Below are 15,724 nucleotides of genomic sequence, written 5' to 3' on the forward strand. Positions count from 1 at the left end.
GAGGTAGCATTCGGTCTGGGCTTGGAGGCTGACAGGCTCAGGATGGGTGCAGAACCCTGGGCCAGCACCCCTGGGCTGAGGGAGAGACAGAAGGGAGATTGAAAGTGCACAGCTGCACAGCTGGGTTACGGCATGGCCGAGCCCAGGGAGTGTGGAGGGCTGAGCAGCCAAAGGGTAGAACCAGTTCCTGGAGCCCTTGCATGCTGGGTAGGGAGTTTGTGCTTTATCCTGTGTGTAATGAGGAGCCACCTATTCCTGTAATCCCAGCACTCAGGAGGCTGAGGCAAGAGGATCACCCAGAGTTTGAGGCTAGCTTGGACTACATAGGGAGACCCTGTCTCAAAAACAAAACAAAACAAAACAAAAAATGAATAAAAAGGTTGGGAATGTAGCTCAGTATGAAGGCCCTAGGTTCAATCTCTGGTAACACAGACACACACACACACACGCGCACACACACACACACACACACAGAGCCAGTTACACTGGTGTACATCTGTAGCCCTGGCTTCTGTGTAGGCTGAAGCAGAAGAATTGCTTGAACCCAGGAGTTCAAGTTCAGCTTAGGCAACAAGTCACTTAAGTAGTGTGTATTATACTTAGAAAGACTAGATGATTCAGATAAGCAAACACAGCTCAAAAGCCATTTTAAGGAGATATTCTGGGGCACTGTGGAGTGGAGCCGAAAGCCGGGGAGCAGTAGAGAAGGGCAGTGAGAAGCCCAGCTGGGAAAGCAGGGCCCTGGATGCGACAGCGGGGACAGGGCAGGCAGAGAGCTGTTCTGTGTCTCCAGGCTTTGGAACCCATTTGCCGTGAAGTGCAGAAAGTGAGCTTTGAGGATCTGGGTTCTGGCCAGTTTTCCTGGTGGCCCAGGGTCACGGTTGAGGGAGGGAGCGGCAAGGGAAGGAGCAGACCAGGGAGGGCACTCTGAGTTTTCCTTGGGCGAGTTGAGGCCAGGAAGGGCTGGTTGAGTCCCTTCACTGGAGCGCAGGAACTCTGGGCAGGAGAGTCAGCCAAGTTTCACCTGGGGCTCAGCCCCATAACCCCAGGGCCTGACCGAAACCCACCCCCCAAATCTCCTCAGGAGCGCCTGGCCGTCCTGGACAGTCAGGCTGGGCAGATCCGGGCCCAGGCCGTGCAGGAGTCCGAGCGTCTGGCCAGGGAGAAGAACGCCTCCCTGCAGCTGCTGCAGAAGGTACCCACCTGGGTCCGCAGGGACTTGCGGGGAGGGGAGGGGAAGGGCGTGTGGAAGGGCTCGGGTGGAGGTTTGCCAGTGTGTGGACACATCACACATCACAGGGACTCTCCCTCACCCTTTTTTTGTTTTTAATTTTTAATTTTTTCTCTCACACCCTTGTCCCACTTCTCTCTGACTCAACCACAATGGGCTTTCAGGAGAAGGAGAAGCTGACCATGCTGGAAAGGAGATACCACTCACTCACAGGGGGCCGGCCGTTCCCGAAGACCACCTCGACCCTCAAAGAGGTAACAGTTGGGTCAGCCTCAGCTTCAGGCCCAAGGCCCCGTGCCGCCTTCACCCAGTGGCCGAGGTGGAGGGTGGAGGTGATGCCTTGAACTGGAGAGATGTGAGGAGGAATGGCCGTGGGGTCTGAGATTTAAAACTCCTTGGCTACCAGATGCTTCTCAGTTGCTTTTTGGGCTCTTAGGAGCCCACTGATCTCACCACTTGGGGTGGCTGGATATATGCAAGGGGCTCAAGGGCCCTGGGCGGGGTAGGCAGGCAGCTCTGAGGTTTGGTAGGGCCAGGGCTGGGTGGACTGACCTTGAGGGGCAGCACAAGGATCTTAGGGATCCTGATCTTGGGCTTTCGGGGCTTCCACCTGCAGCCAGGCTCTCTGTTCAGAAGTGGTCAGTGAGCCCTAAGCGGTTCTTTTCCAAGTCTGCACATCCGGCGTTGAGGCCCGATTAGACATACTTGGTTTCCTGACCTCTTTCCTCCCTCCTGGTGTCACTGCACAAGTGGTCAGGCGAGGGGAGGGTGGCTGGGCCGAGTGTGAGAGGTGAGTCCCTCACCATGTACCCTCTCTGTAGGCTCAGCTCTTCATCTCCGAGTCCTCAGAGATGGGGCTGGGGACCATGGCTCTGGGCCTGTTCTCGGGGTCTTCTCAGGCGGGGGTGTCCTCTGTCTCCTTAACCCCACCTGCTTCTACTCCGCTGTGCCCCAAAGTACAAGAGGTAATCGCAGCTAACTGTGTGCTCGCTTTGCCGGCTGCCTATCTGCCTGCCCACTGAGCTCCAGACTAGAGCTTCCCAGGCCCCGGCTGAAGGGTGTGTGGTGATAACCGTTTGGTGCTGTGTGTGTGAGTGTGCCATTTTGCCATCCACAGGGTGCCTGGGCAGCCCATGCCAAATCAGAGCGTTGATTTGCGTGTATTCTGCATGTCATTCACCACTTCCTGCATGTCGTTCACAGCACACTGGACCTCCTGGCTCATTTTCATTTCCCATGACTCTCAGAGGCCAGTCCTGCCCTGGAGCTAGGCCTGGACGGGCGCCCTGGATAAGGCAGGCTTGGCGTCCACTGCTTTGATTCTGCACACACTGTGGATGCCTGCCATGCCCGGCACCTAGATAGGCTCAGATTCCAAGGATGTGAGATGGGTTTGACAGGCCCTGTCTTCCCACCCACAGTCAAGTGTGCCGGCATCTTCCCGAGTGCTTACCCGTGCCAGTGGGCCCATTTTCCTGCCGGGGCTTTTAGCTGCTCTCTGTCAAGGCTGTTCCTCAGCGCTTACCTTGCTCAGGCCCTGGTGGTGTCCCCACCTCTCCCCAGCTGTGTCCAGCTCCTGCGCTTGTGAATGGGGTGGCGGGGCCCTGGGGAATGGTGTGACTGGTGATCCATGCCGCATGTGTGTGCCCTGAGGATACCTGGGTGCTGAAGAGAGATGGGCTCGCGAGGAGCTGGGTTCTGTGCCTCAGTGGGCTCTTAGAAAGCCTTCCTGGGCTTCTTCACCTGTCTCCAGCCCGAGGCCAGTCCAGGGATGGGCCTTTAGGGTCTCTTGGGGCAGCAATAAAATGCCAAAGTGGTCTCAGGAAGAGCTGTCCGCAGTCAGTTCTGTCCGTCCTTTCCAGTTCCCCCTGCTCCCACTGCCGACTGTGGCCAAGAGGGCAGCCGAGCGTCTACCCCTGCTCGGGATTGTGTGCTGACATGTGCCTGGCATGGAGTGTGGGGTGTTGGGTTCCAGGCTGAGCCTCATTAATCTCTTCTTTGCCCCGCTACCCCGGGGTCCCTAGGAGTATGTGAGCCTGGCAGAGGTTCTCCAGCTGTGCTCTTGCTTGGACCCCTATGCTTCTGCCACCTCCCCCAGCGCGCTCACCCAGCCCCTGCCTGAAAGTGAGGTACCAGCTGCTGAGTGTGCCTGCCTGTGCCAAGGGCCTCCTCGTGGATGCCCTCCACTGAGCCTGGGTGGGGTGGGGCAGCAGCAGGGTCAGTCTTAGAGAGAGAGAGAGAGAGGGAGGGAGAGAGAGAAAGAGAGAAGGGCAGCTGGCAGGGAGTGTTGAGTGCTTCCCTTTCCTCCTGAGGCTTGGGGAGCTGTCCTCAGCTCACCACGGCTCGGGGCGGGGCAGGTCTTCTGCTCTAGGAGAAAGGCATCGCGCCGAGAGGACACTGGCTCTCCAGGCTGGCCTCCACTCTCTGCTTCCTACTCTTCCCCTCCCTTGTGGGCAGGGCTATGTCTTGGGTTCCAGTCCCATTAACCTCTTGTATTCCCTCCTGCGCCCGGCCTTCCCCCAAGTACGTGACGCTTGAGCAGCTAAAGGTGATGTGGGGCACCTCACCCGTGCCCCCAGCCCCCGCGCCAGGCTGGCCTCCCTGGGCCTCTGCCTCCCGGGACCTGGTTCCCACCACCTGCCTTCCTCCTGTGCTGCCCTCCTCCTCCTCCTTCGCTTCCATCACGCCTTCACCCAAGGTTGGTGGTCTGTGTGTTCTTGCCATCCCCACCCTATGGCTGGTGTGGCTGTCCGTGTGTGTCCGGCCCTGGCTCACAGGCCTCTCGGCTCCAGGCCAGCCCGAGGGCCATGCTGGGTGCCTGCAGGCTCTGGCTGGCTGGCATAGCGCGTGTCTGTGCTCTGGGAGTTGCGCCTGACTGTTTCTCTTTGCCTTTATCACATTCAGGACAACTGTCATCTCACTGTTTTTCTCTTCCTTCTCTTTATTGCTCTCCTTCTTCCCTCCTTTCCTTCCCTTCTTCCCCTTCCCTCCTGCCCATGTCCCTGACACGGTCTTCCTTTCCCCTTCCTCGACCCCCCTTCCTCCTTCCTCTTCCTCCTATCCCTTTCCCTTTCCTGTCCTGGCCCTTCCTCTCCGTCCTTGCCCTCTCCCTGCCCTCCAGATGGAGAAGCTGCTGCTCCCTGCTGTAGACTTAGAGCAGTGGTACCAGGAGCTGATGGCCGGGCTGGGGACTGGCCCTGCTGCAGCCTCCCCTCGCTCTTCCCCCCCACCTCTGCCTGCCAAAGCTTCCCGTCAGCTGCAGGTAACCCGTCCTTGCCAGTTCTTCCCAGGTCTTGCTCCTGTCTGCTCAGAGTACCTCCTGCCGAGCCCTCAGTCATACTGAATGCTGTGGGTAATTGCTCAGCACAGCAAGGAGGGGCCTCTGGGCCTGAGAGGGCACTAAGGATCTCTCCGTGCGCAGTCATCTGGCTCTGCGGGCAGCTGGAGGGCTGGTCTCCGGTGCCTAAGTTGAGTGATGGTGGAAGCGGTTCTCCCCAGAGCTTCTCACCTAGGTTAGGGTTGGACACACTCTTGAGTCTGTCACAACTGGAATTATTATGTCCTAGGAGAAACACCAGTATTTTGTTCTCCTGGTCTTCCCAATGGTGATACACAGAGGCAGAAAAGAAGAAGACAAAAACCCTGAAGTGACAACCCTGGGGATAACCCCTGTCCTGAGCATAGTCGTGGAGGGTGTGGGCCCAGCTACTGACCATGGTGGGGGATAGGTGCTTGGAAAGTCTCCACCGACTTGCCGTGGTGCCTAAGCCATTCAAGAGTCATTCTTTGAGTGAAGGCGCTGCACTGTAAGGCTGTGACCTCAGCTATGACTCCATGTTCTCTTTGGGGGAGTTTGATTCGTATAACTTGTGGTACCTCTGCTGTGTGCCCAGTGGCTGGAAACTTTGTCATGTTTTGATTCATTTAATCATCACCACAGGGCTTTGAGGTGGAAGATGTTAACTCTCACTGTACAGATCAGACACTGGGGCGTTGACAAGATAAGAAGTCTTGCCAGGGCCATGTAACTATGAGAAGGAAGTAGCAGAGCTTATATGGAGAGTCAGGGCTCTTGACTCCAAAGACCATATTCACTGTATGTTAGCGCTGCGAGGGGGCGTGGCAGGGGTTTAGTCTAGTCCTGCCCCTTCCCTTGGCACATAGGGCAGCTGAGGCCAGAGTGGGGAGGTGCTTGGTCCAAGGTTGTACAGCCTGTTGGTGGCAGAGCTGGGACCAGAAGGAACCTGGCCCCTGCTAGTTCTCCTGCAGAGCTCTTACCTACTGGTGTGGGTTAGTTTGCAGGTCCTTCTCAGATCCAGGGTTGCGCCAGGATTGGGCTAGGGAGAAAGGGCTGCAGAGGAAACTGAGCGGCTGGCAGTAGCAGCTGGGTAGCCCAGGAGGCACAACTCGCTTGTCAGCTGGAGCCAGAAGGCCTCAGAGGCCTGGTGCTACAGTAGGGGACACGGGGGTGGCTGCTGGTGGGAGAGCCAGAGGTCACCAGGCTGTATTCCCTGCAGGTTTACCACTCCAAGATGGATGGCGAAGCCACAAGCCCGCTGCCCCGGACCCGCAGCGGCCCCCTCCCCTCCTCGTCCGGCTCCTCCTCCTCCTCCTCCCAGCTCAGTGTGGCTACCCTGGGCCGCAGCCCCTCCCCAAAGGTCTGAGGACAGAGAGTGGTGGGGGAATGGAGGCCGCTGTCCTGGGGTCCCGGGGCGAGGCAGGGCTGCCCAGCAGGCTGTGGGGTGGGGCGGGGTGGGCTCAGCTGTGGTCCCACCACTCCGTTCCCTCTGCAGAGTGCCCTGCTAGCCCAGAACGGCACAGGCAGCCTTCCTCGCAACCTGGCAGCCACGCTGCAGGACATTGAGACCAAGCGCCAGCTGGCCCTGCAGCAGAAGGGTGAGTGGCTGCGGTGCCAGTGCCCCGGTACACTGGGGGGCCTCCCTCACTTTTCACAGGATGTTTTTCTTTTAATTGGGATTTGGATGAGAGGAGCGAGTATTTCGACTGGATATTGAAAGCTGAGCTTCCTGGATATTTATCAAAAGACTTGGAACAGGGGGATCAGGGTCTGGGGGGCTATGACATTTTCCTTCCTAGAGAGGCCAGCCAGCATAGGAAGTGTTTGTGGACCTGAGCAGGGCTAGACCTTGCCCTGCCTGGAGGCAGAGGAGTGGATTTAATGACTTGAGAAATAGCTCCCAGAGATTTGCCTCTGGGGACCCAGCAGTCCTCGTTGCTTGGGTGTGTTTTGGTTGTTTTGAAAGCCCATGTCTATGCCTCTCTCTCCTCTTATCCCCTCTGTGTCTCTCTCCCATACCCTCTGCCCGGGGCTCCCCACGCCAGTCGAGTTGCTTCCTGCCGAGCCCCTCTCAACTGACGACCCAGCAGGTAGAGCGTTGGTCACCGAGGGCATTGCTTTGGCCAGGCAACCCTGCCCCAGCATCAGCATGACGTGTCCTGCCCAGGTCTTCCATAGGTTCCCAGGCTGAGCCGGGCTGGGGTGCCCGCTGGCCCTGCCCCTCCAGCTCACCTCCCCGCTGCCCTCGGCTGTGTTCCCTGTCTCCCTGCCTTCCTGCTCCCGTTGCTCTCGCTTCTGCATCGTGGGGGTGTCTGCGTTGGCACCCTGGGCTTGTGGGGCTCCTGCTGCCGTCTCCCCCTCCCTTGCCAGCAGGCAGGTGGGTGCATGCGTCCTGCTCATCTGCTTGGGCTTCCACTGTGAGCTGGAGCCAGGTGCCCTCTAGGCCTAAGAATGCAGAAAGAGCGCTGCGCCAGACCATGCGCCATGGCCAGTTGGGCAGGCGACCGGAGCCTTGGTGAGGCTGCCAGCCTGAAGCGGCGCGAGTTCACCTGTTTCTGCTGGCCTCCTCCCTCCCTCTGTGATGATGCGGGGGCCCCCTGTGACTCCAGCCTGTTCCTTCTGCAGGGCAGCAGGTGATTGAGGAGCAGCGGCGGCGGCTGGCTGAGCTGAAGCAGAGAGCGGCGGCCGAGGCGCAGTGCCAGTGGGACGCCCTGCACGGGGCAGCGCCCTTCCCCGCCCTGGTGCACCACTCCATTCTGCACCACCTGCCGGCTGGCCGGGAACGAGGAGAGGAAGGCGAGCACGCCTACGACACGCTGAGCCTGGAGAGCTCGGACAGCATGGAGACCAGCATCTCCACTGGGGGCAACTCAGCCTGCTCCCCTGACAACATGTCCAGGTACCTCCCTGCCCAGCCCGTGGCCTCCAGCGGGCACCCCCGGCTCCTGATGCAGCCCTCTTCCCTTCCCTCGACAGTGCCAGTGGCCTGGACATGGGCAAGATTGAGGAGATGGAGAAGATGCTGAGGGAAGCTCACGCGGAGAAGAGCCGGCTCATGGAGTCCAGGGTGAGTCTGACCTGCCAGGAGGCAGAAGGCATGGGACCCCGAGTGCCCTCCGCCCGCCAAGGGCCTGGCACCACCTCAGTGCCTTCTAGCTGCATTGCATTGGCGTGACCTTGTGTTGGAGTAAAAGCGTTTTATTTTTATTGTTATTTTGCAGTACTAGAGATTGAAACTAGGCTCGTCCCACTGATCTATAATCTCAGCCTGTTTTGTTTTTTATTTTGAGATAGTGTCTCACTAAGTTACTTAGGTAGGACTCACATTTCTTTTTTTTTTTTTTTTTTTTTGGTATCAGGAATCGAACTCACGACCTCACGCTTGCCAGGCAGGTGCTGTGCCTCTGAGCTAAATCCCCAGCCCCTTTTTTTGAGACAGGGTCACTATTAGTTCAGGCTGGTCTGGAACTCACTCTGTAGCCCAGGCTGGTATTGAACTTACAGTGATCCTGTTTCAGCCTCCTGAGTGCTGAGGATACAGGTGTGTACCACTGTGTCTGGCTGAGAAAGTGTGTTAAAAGTCTGTGTTGCCAGGCCTGTAATCCCAGCGAGTTCAAGGCAATTTACAAGCATTTTTTGACAAACGGAGGGAAAGAAGATTGAGTCTGTTAACTTTGAACTGGGAAGATATGTCAGATGGCTGTATACCATCTGACATATCTTAGTGAGATATATATCATAGTGAGACCCTGTCTCAAACAACCAAGAAAAAAAAAAAGAAAGAGAAAAATCTGTGTTCCTTAAATAGGCTATGGGAGGCCGGGCCAGGCTGCAGCTTCTCCGCTTTCTGGAATAGAAGGCAGCTCAGGAACCATGGTCTAGGCTTGAATTTCCTTTACAAGTACTCCTGATCTGTCTACATCCCTCTGTGGACACTTTGGTTTTTTGTTATTTATTTATATTTTATTGGTTTTTTTGAGACAGGGTCTCGCTTTGTAGTTCAGGCTGCTCTGAAACTTGGGCCGATCCTCCTGCCTCAGCCTCCTGAGTGCTGGGATTACAGACACACACCACCACACCCAGAGCCTCTTTGGACACTTTGGGAACCATGAGAATTTTGGTCCTCTTTCCCTACATAGCAGGTCATTCCTCTTGGGGATAGGTAGGAAAGCAAAACTAGGGGCTGAAGTGTAGGATGGAAGAGGAAGCAGGGCTCCAAGCCAGAGCAGAGGTGTTGGCTGGGAAGCGGCTGTGGGAAATCCTGACCCCTTAACTTGGGCATGCTGCTGGGGTTTGGCAAAGAGGGACCAGTGGTCGACACTGGGCATAGATAGGCTGAGGAAAACTGCCTGGGAGGGAAGTTAAACAAACACTCTGCAGAGCCTGACTGAGGCACTTTTCTTTCTCTCTGAGATGCTTCTCACTATGTTGCCCAAGCTAGTCTCCAACTAAAGGGCTCAAGTGACCCTCTTGTCTCAGCCTCCTGAGTAGGTGGGGCTACAGGTGCACAAGACTGTTCCTGGCTTTTTTTTTTTTTTTCTTCATATGTGTTTAGATAAAGTGGAATTCATGGAGTACAGTTCGCAGCTAGAGTTTTTTTTAAGGGGAGTATTGACCATTTAGATGGAAGACCAACTAGAAAAGAGTGCCTCTTAATCTTATTTACCTCAAAGTAGAGCAGATTTATTGGCAAATAGAGGGAAAGAAGATTGATTCTGTTAACTTTGAACCGGGAAGACATGTCAGATGATATAGAGCAGTGGTGGCGAACCTATGGCACGTGTGCCACAGTGGTCTGTTTTTTATCATCGAAAGCACTGAGAGATTTACCATCAAACCGGGCATGGTGGCACACGCCTGTAATTCCCGCACTTGGGAGGCTGAGGCAGGAGGATCGCTGTGAGTTCAAGGCTAGCCTGGGCCATATAGTGAGTGTAAAGCTAGCCTGAGCTACACAGTGAGACCCTGTCTCAAAAAAAAAAAAATTTTGCCCTCATTGGTATAGAGTCTTTGTCATTAAGGCATATACATATACATATATCACTGATTTGCTCTATATTTATGAGTTGTTTTAATGATTGTTAAATTCCCTCCCGCCTTTTTATGAGCTGGGGATTGAATCCAGGGCCTTCACACTGAGGTGTTCCCCAGCTCTTTTTTTATTCTGTCACAGGATCTTGCTAAGTAGCCCAGGTAAGGTTCAAATTTGGTGGTTTTTTTTTTTTTTTTTTTTTTTTAAGACAGGGTCTCACTATGCAGTTCAGGCTGGTCTTAAGCTCACTTTGTAGCCCAGGCTGGTCTCGAATGCACAACGATCCTCCTGCCTCAGCCTCCCAAGTGCTGGGATTATAGGCATACACCACCACGCCCAGCTTCTGGTTCATATTTGTGATCCTCCTGCCTCAGCCTCCCAGAATGCTGGAATTATAGGCATACACCACCGTGCCCAATTGAAAATCCTCTTGTAATAATTTCAACTGCAACCTTGGTCTCCAATCTTATTTTTCTCCAACAGATGTGACTAATGTGGAGTTTCAATGGACCTTAAATTGGTGATCGTGGGAGGACTACTGAATATACTAGCTTTCAAAAAAAGTTAAATAATTTACATTCTAGGAATTCAGCTATAATTGTAAGAGCCCTGTATATTTATTAAGTGCTGCTTTCCTGCTGGAATCAGTGATGGGCATTTATAAATAGGATCTTGTTTAATTTTCACTATAATCTCAGGAGTAGGCACATTTAACCCTTTTCCAGATGAGGCAAATGAGGCTTAGAGGATGTAAATGATTTTTGTCTGGGTCACAGCCCACAGTGGCGACTCAGGCAGGGTTTGAAGCCAGGCCAGTCGCACTTTAAAGCACGTGTCCTGAGCCAGCAGAGCTCTTGGAGAGGGTGGCTTTGGGGACGGCGCTTCCTCTGCCAGGCCATCGTCTGGTAGGCAGCTCCTGCGGCTCGCCTTGGCCGGAGGAGGGCCGGCGGGGGCTGCTGATGGTGGCCACGGCCCTGACTCCTGCCTGGCTTTGGTGGCAGGAGCGCGAGATGGAGCTGCGGCGGCAGGCCCTGGAGGAGGAGCGGCGGAGGCGGGAGCAGGTGGAACGGCGGCTGCAGAGCGAGGGTGCCCGGAGGCAGCAGCTGGTGGAGAAGGAGGTCAAGATGCGGGAGAAGCAGTTTTCCCAGGTGAGCGGGAGCGGGTGTGCAGTGGCGGGCTTGACGGGGAGGCTGTGGAGGAGCAGGGCTCTCCCAGGCCCCTCGGCTGGGCCCCCAGGCTGCTCCGCAGAAGAGACTGCTGTTGGCTTTGCACAGGCAGGCCCTACCTGGGACTCTTCAGCCCCAGGAAACAGATGTGGTGGGGCCGGTCCAGCCAGTGTGTGTGGCTTTGGGGTGGGTGAGAGGAGAGGGTCCAGACAGACCTCCCTCGGATGGGGGCTGGGAGCCAGGAGTCAGGGCGGCTCACCTCCTCTTTGTGCATCTGCGCTTCACCCTCCCTCTGGCTTCCTCTGCTGCCCCTCGCCCCATGGCATCCGCGGTGTCCTGGCCCTCACCGGCGGGGCCTTCCAGCTCCGGTCCTCTCCGTCCGGGACCAGCCTGGGCTACAAAGTGAGCTTAAGGCCGGCCTGAACTGCATAGTGAGACCCTGTCTCAAAAAGACAAAAAAAAACCGCATGACCCTGCTCTGCCTTTGGTTCCTGTCTCTGCGGGGCTGTGGTAGATTCTCCTTGGACAGAGACCTCCCCCTTTGCTCAAAATCAACCCTCATACAGGAGATGCAAACAGGTAGAAACAGAAGTGGGGCTGGGCAAGGGTCCCCACAAGGACCTGCAGGACTCAGATGAGCTGTCCCCCATGGTTGGGTCTTCGTAGGCTTCCCCGGCTTGGCCTCCTCTGGGATCTCCCCGCACCAGTGACTGGCAGCGGAGCACCCTCATTTTCTGCAGTGCAGCAACATCAATTCTAAGGGACAGGATACCTAGTCTGGACTTGGGAATTAAACAATCAAGAACTCTGAGATTCACCTCTGTGGTTGGAATCTTTGTCAGATGCCTCATTCTCTTTTCCTGCCTCTGTTGTGACTGTCAGGCGTCCCTCTTCCAGCCCCTCTCCTGGTCCTGGGACTGAGGCATTGCCGGGGTCTGGTGTGGATGAGGCGGTGTCAACTCCTCTTTAGGGTTCATCACAGTTGTCTGTTTTCTCTCCTTGCCATTTTAAGGTTCTTATGGGAAAGGAGGAGTAGGAAAATACTCTGGTTGCCTGAGAATTCTAGTTAGTATCGGAAGTGGGGTAGACTTTAAAGTCCTTCTTTTACATATGTATAAGGAAACTGAGGGCCAGAGAGTTATGTGATCCAAACAGCGTCCCATGGGTAGTCAGCAGGATTTCTCATCTCCCTCTCTCCCTTCTTTCTCTCTCCATCTCTCCCTCCTTCCCTTTGTCCTTTGGTGCAGGGGAAGGAGTCCAGGACATTGTACATGCTAGGCACAGGCCCTGCCACTAAGCACACTCCTGTCCCTGGAGAGCACATTTCTTATTGGACTTCTTTTCCTAGAGCATGTTCAGCTCTGACCTTTGCTTTATTCCATTCAGCACAGCAGAGAGCAGGGGCAGGGGCAAGACCAGAGGGGCTGTGTATCGGCTGTAGGTGGGAAAACTGAGGCAAGGAGTCATCCAGCGTTTTGGCTGAGGCTGGGCAGAGGCAGTGTGCTAGGTCTTCACTTTGGCTATAAGCCCTATGAAACCAGAGACACAGAGCGGGGTGATGTGTAGAGTACTGAGCACAGCACTTGGGAGTGATGTCGGGTGGCAGGGGCTTCTGAAGTGAAGCCAAGGGGATGGGAGAGAATAATAGGGAAGGAGAGGAGACTCTGCTGACCCTGCCCTTTGTCCCAGGCACGGCCTCTGACCCGCTACCTGCCGATTCGGAAGGAGGACTTTGACTTGAAGACCCACATCGAGTCGTCAGGCCATGGCGTGGACACCTGCCTGCACGTGGTACTCAGCAGCAAGGTACCAGGCCTGGATAGCCTGGGTTGCTAGGGAGGGACCTCGTGGTCCCAGGCACCAGCCTTGGAATAGTGGCATCATATAGCCAGGTCTCTGTCCTAGGCCCTGGTGTGCTGGCCTGAAATGTTGGGAACAGCCCCCGCGAAACCGGGCACAGGAGATGACATATGCATGAGGCGGCTGTGCAGGGATGGGGCTTGAGGGGCTGCTCATCTAGGTCCTTTCTCGTTCCTGCTTGCCACCAGGTCTGCCGCGGCTACTTGGTCAAGATGGGTGGCAAGATCAAATCATGGAAGAAGCGCTGGTTTGTCTTTGACCGGCTCAAGCGTACCCTTTCCTATTATGTGGGTAAGTCCCCGAAGGCCATCCTGGGGGCAGCCGGAGGGACCCAAGACAGCTGGTCTTCGGGAAGGAGGCCAAACTTCTGAGCAGGGGCTCAGAGGCTCAGTCTGGGTCTTGTCCTCTCCTGCCTGAAAGTGTGGTGTACGTTTGGCTCACCTTCATTCATTCATTCATTCATTTGCTTACTCAGTCAGCAGTATTACTGGACAGCTAGCACATTGCAGGCAGCACTGTAAGCTCTCTCCTTTGGCGCTTACAGTCAGAAAGACAGATACTGAACAGTTGACACACAGCACGGTGGGTTTGCTGATAGGCACTGTAGGTGCCTGGGTTGGGCTGGGGACCCCCTTGGGCAAGTTCCTCTGGAGACTTCAACATGAGCAGTTACACAGGAGCTCTCAGGACAGCGGGGGGACAGGCATCTCGCCCGTCCCACTCCCCTAGTGCCCTCACTGCAGCCTCCAGCAGTTTCCTGTCTCTGGAATTCCCTCTGGACATTTCCCACTCGGAGCATGGGGTGCTGGGTCATGCCCTAGTCTGGAGAGGCTGTGGTGTGCTGCAGTAACAATCAGTCCTCACATCCCAGAGGCTCAAAACCACAGTTTGCTTTTCTGTTTTGTTTTGATTTGTGCTACTGTGGATTGAACCCGGGGCCTTTGCCCTGAGCTACATCACCAGCCCTTTTTTATTCTTTATTTGGAGACAGGGTCTCCCTAGGTTGCTATGTTGCCCAGGCTGGGTTTGAACTTGTGATCCTCCTGTCGCAGCCCCCCAGAAGGCGGGGATTACAGGCGTGTGACGTGACACACAACCATTTTCCTTCTCCCCACTACATCTCTGCTGTGCATTGACTGGGTGGGGCTTCTGTTCCGCATCAGTGTTGTTTTTGCTTCAGAGTGTGCTTTCTGGGAATACTGCTGGCCACAGTGGTGGAGGGAAGAGAGAGGCTTAAGTGGGCCTTGCGTTGCCATTGAATGCCTCTGCATGACATAGGAGAGCAATCCTGCGAGAAGCCTAAGAGTGGGAAGGGCTGCAGGGTGTGGTGCCAGGGATGCCCAGGCCTAGAGTGCTCTGCTTCCCTCTCCACCCTCTCCCTTATCAAGTCAGCCCCTCCAAGAAGTCTTCTCTGACCCCCGCGCCCTGGGTGTGGAGAAACAGAGGCACAGGTGTCCCCACCTTTTTACCTGGGCTAGGAAGGCAGGAGGTTTGCTGGGAGAGGGAAAAACAGGCCTGGGAGAAGAGCTGCACTTTGGGCATGTTGAGCTTGAGGAGTCTCTGGGACACCTGGGTTTAGGAGAAAGGTCAGGGTTAGAGGCAGATTGATAGCTGAGTCTGTTGGAATAACAATCACAGCAGTCACAATCACAGCAGATCATATTTACCAGCTTTTGTAGGAGCTAAGTGCTGTGCTCAGTACCTTATACACATCATGTCATTTAATTTTTGTAATAACTCCATGAGAAAACCACTGTATTTATACCCATTGTACAAGTAAAAAAAAGTGAGGCTCAGAGGCATTGTGTACATTGCCAAGGCCTCACAGCTCCTAAGAGGCAGAGCAGAGGGGAGGGAGAACCGCATCGGGCACAGGCCTCCCCTCGAGGGGAGAGGAGAGACCAGCACAGGCAGAAGGGGCAGGAGGCAGAAGCCAGCACTGACTGCATGTGGCTTGCGCTTGGCAAGTGTGACCTTACTTAATGTCTGTGAAACAAAAGTAGACCACGTTCAGGCAGGCAGTGGAAACAGGGAAGGAAGCCAGCCAGAGAAGTGGGCGTTTGCAAACAGGAGGTGTCACCAGTGATGACGGAACCTGCAGAAGGGCCAAAACTGATGTGCCCCAAAGGCCATTAGATTCAGGGATTGGAGCTGGTAGGGAGAGCGTTTCCGCAGTGCACGGGGGCAGGAGGCAGCTTGCACAAGATCAAGGCTAGGTGGGTGGTTGGGAAGTGGGGGCAGGAGTGTGTTACTATTTGCAGTGAAGGGAGAAGCCTGAGGGGTGGCCAGGCCTGGAGCCAGGTCCTCGTCCTGAGGAGGAAACGGTGGAGTCAGGCGTGTGGCAGGGTCAGGTCCTGGTGTACCTTGCCTGAGGGGCCTGCAGCCTCCTGCTCCTCGATGGAAACCCCGTGCTGCTGGGTCAGATTAGACAGCACTTCTCTGAAGGCTTCCGCAGTCCCTCTTCGCAGGAGTGGCTCCTGCTCTCCTCTGAGCTCTCACAGCGATCTGGGGTCTGTCCGCCGTGTGACATCAGCCCAGGGCGTAGTGACGGATGCCACACTGTGTGTCAGACACCGTGCTGACTACTTTGCCTGTGTCCCCATGTTTTCTACTCCTGACAACCCAAGACACGGTGTGCTGTGGGGTTCCTAACTACGTCAGCTAGTGAGCGTGCTGTGTGTCTGTACTTCTTCCCGCTAGCACCGGCAGACACTGCATAGAGGGTGCTCAGCCACATCCCGTCGATTCTGAGTGTGTCAGGTAATGTGCAGGATAGCATTCTGGTGTGTGAAGAATGATCTGTGCGGGCTGGGGATACAGCTCAGTGGCATAAGTGCCTGCCTGCCAAGGGCAAGGTTCTGAGTTCGATCCCTGGTAACGCAAAAAAACGAAACAAAACAATGATCTGTGAAGAGACCATGGAGAAGCTCGGTTTGGTTCCACTGAACCTGGCGTTGGTGCAGCGGAGGTGGCGAGCTCAGCCGGAGGGCTGCGTGGGCCGCAGTCTGTGAAGGGCGCTTGCCAAGCCAAGCAGGCAGCCGGTTCAAGTCTGTGGGCTGGAGCAGCGGTGTTCGATTTGCCTTCCAAAGCTCCGCCCTCCATGGGGTGGAGAAGGAGCTTACTGCCTGTGTCACTTG

At 55.6% G+C, this 15,724-nt stretch overlaps 1 protein-coding gene across 13 annotated transcripts in view; it reads left to right on the forward strand.

Moving 5' to 3' along the window:
• Positions 1-15,724, forward strand: part of Phldb1 (pleckstrin homology-like domain, family B, member 1) — a 45,988-nt gene that overhangs the window by 27,190 nt on the left and 3,074 nt on the right. For 6 of the 13 annotated variants that reach the window (XM_005378256.2, XM_005378257.2, XM_005378253.2 and 3 more), the window contains 12 exons: positions 1,085-1,195; positions 1,396-1,485; positions 2,053-2,196; positions 3,756-3,929; positions 4,353-4,493; positions 5,749-5,889; positions 6,025-6,127; positions 7,155-7,428; positions 7,506-7,596; positions 10,563-10,709; positions 12,417-12,533; positions 12,776-12,878. In XM_005378256.2, coding sequence (XP_005378313.1) covers positions 1,085-1,195; positions 1,396-1,485; positions 2,053-2,196; positions 3,756-3,929; positions 4,353-4,493; positions 5,749-5,889; positions 6,025-6,127; positions 7,155-7,428; positions 7,506-7,596; positions 10,563-10,709; positions 12,417-12,533; positions 12,776-12,878 — 1,636 coding nt within the window. The remainder of the gene's footprint in view (positions 1-1,084; positions 1,196-1,395; positions 1,486-2,052; positions 2,197-3,755; positions 3,930-4,352; positions 4,494-5,748; positions 5,890-6,024; positions 6,128-7,154; positions 7,429-7,505; positions 7,597-10,562; positions 10,710-12,416; positions 12,534-12,775; positions 12,879-15,724) is intronic. The other 7 variants (XM_005378261.2, XM_005378263.2, XM_005378265.2 and 4 more) reach the window with 4 other exon arrangements.

This window comes from Chinchilla lanigera, unplaced genomic scaffold (genome assembly GCF_000276665.1).
Source record: "Chinchilla lanigera isolate Chin_1 unplaced genomic scaffold, ChiLan1.0 scaffold00011, whole genome shotgun sequence".
Classification (NCBI taxonomy): Eukaryota; Metazoa; Chordata; class Mammalia; order Rodentia; family Chinchillidae; genus Chinchilla; species Chinchilla lanigera.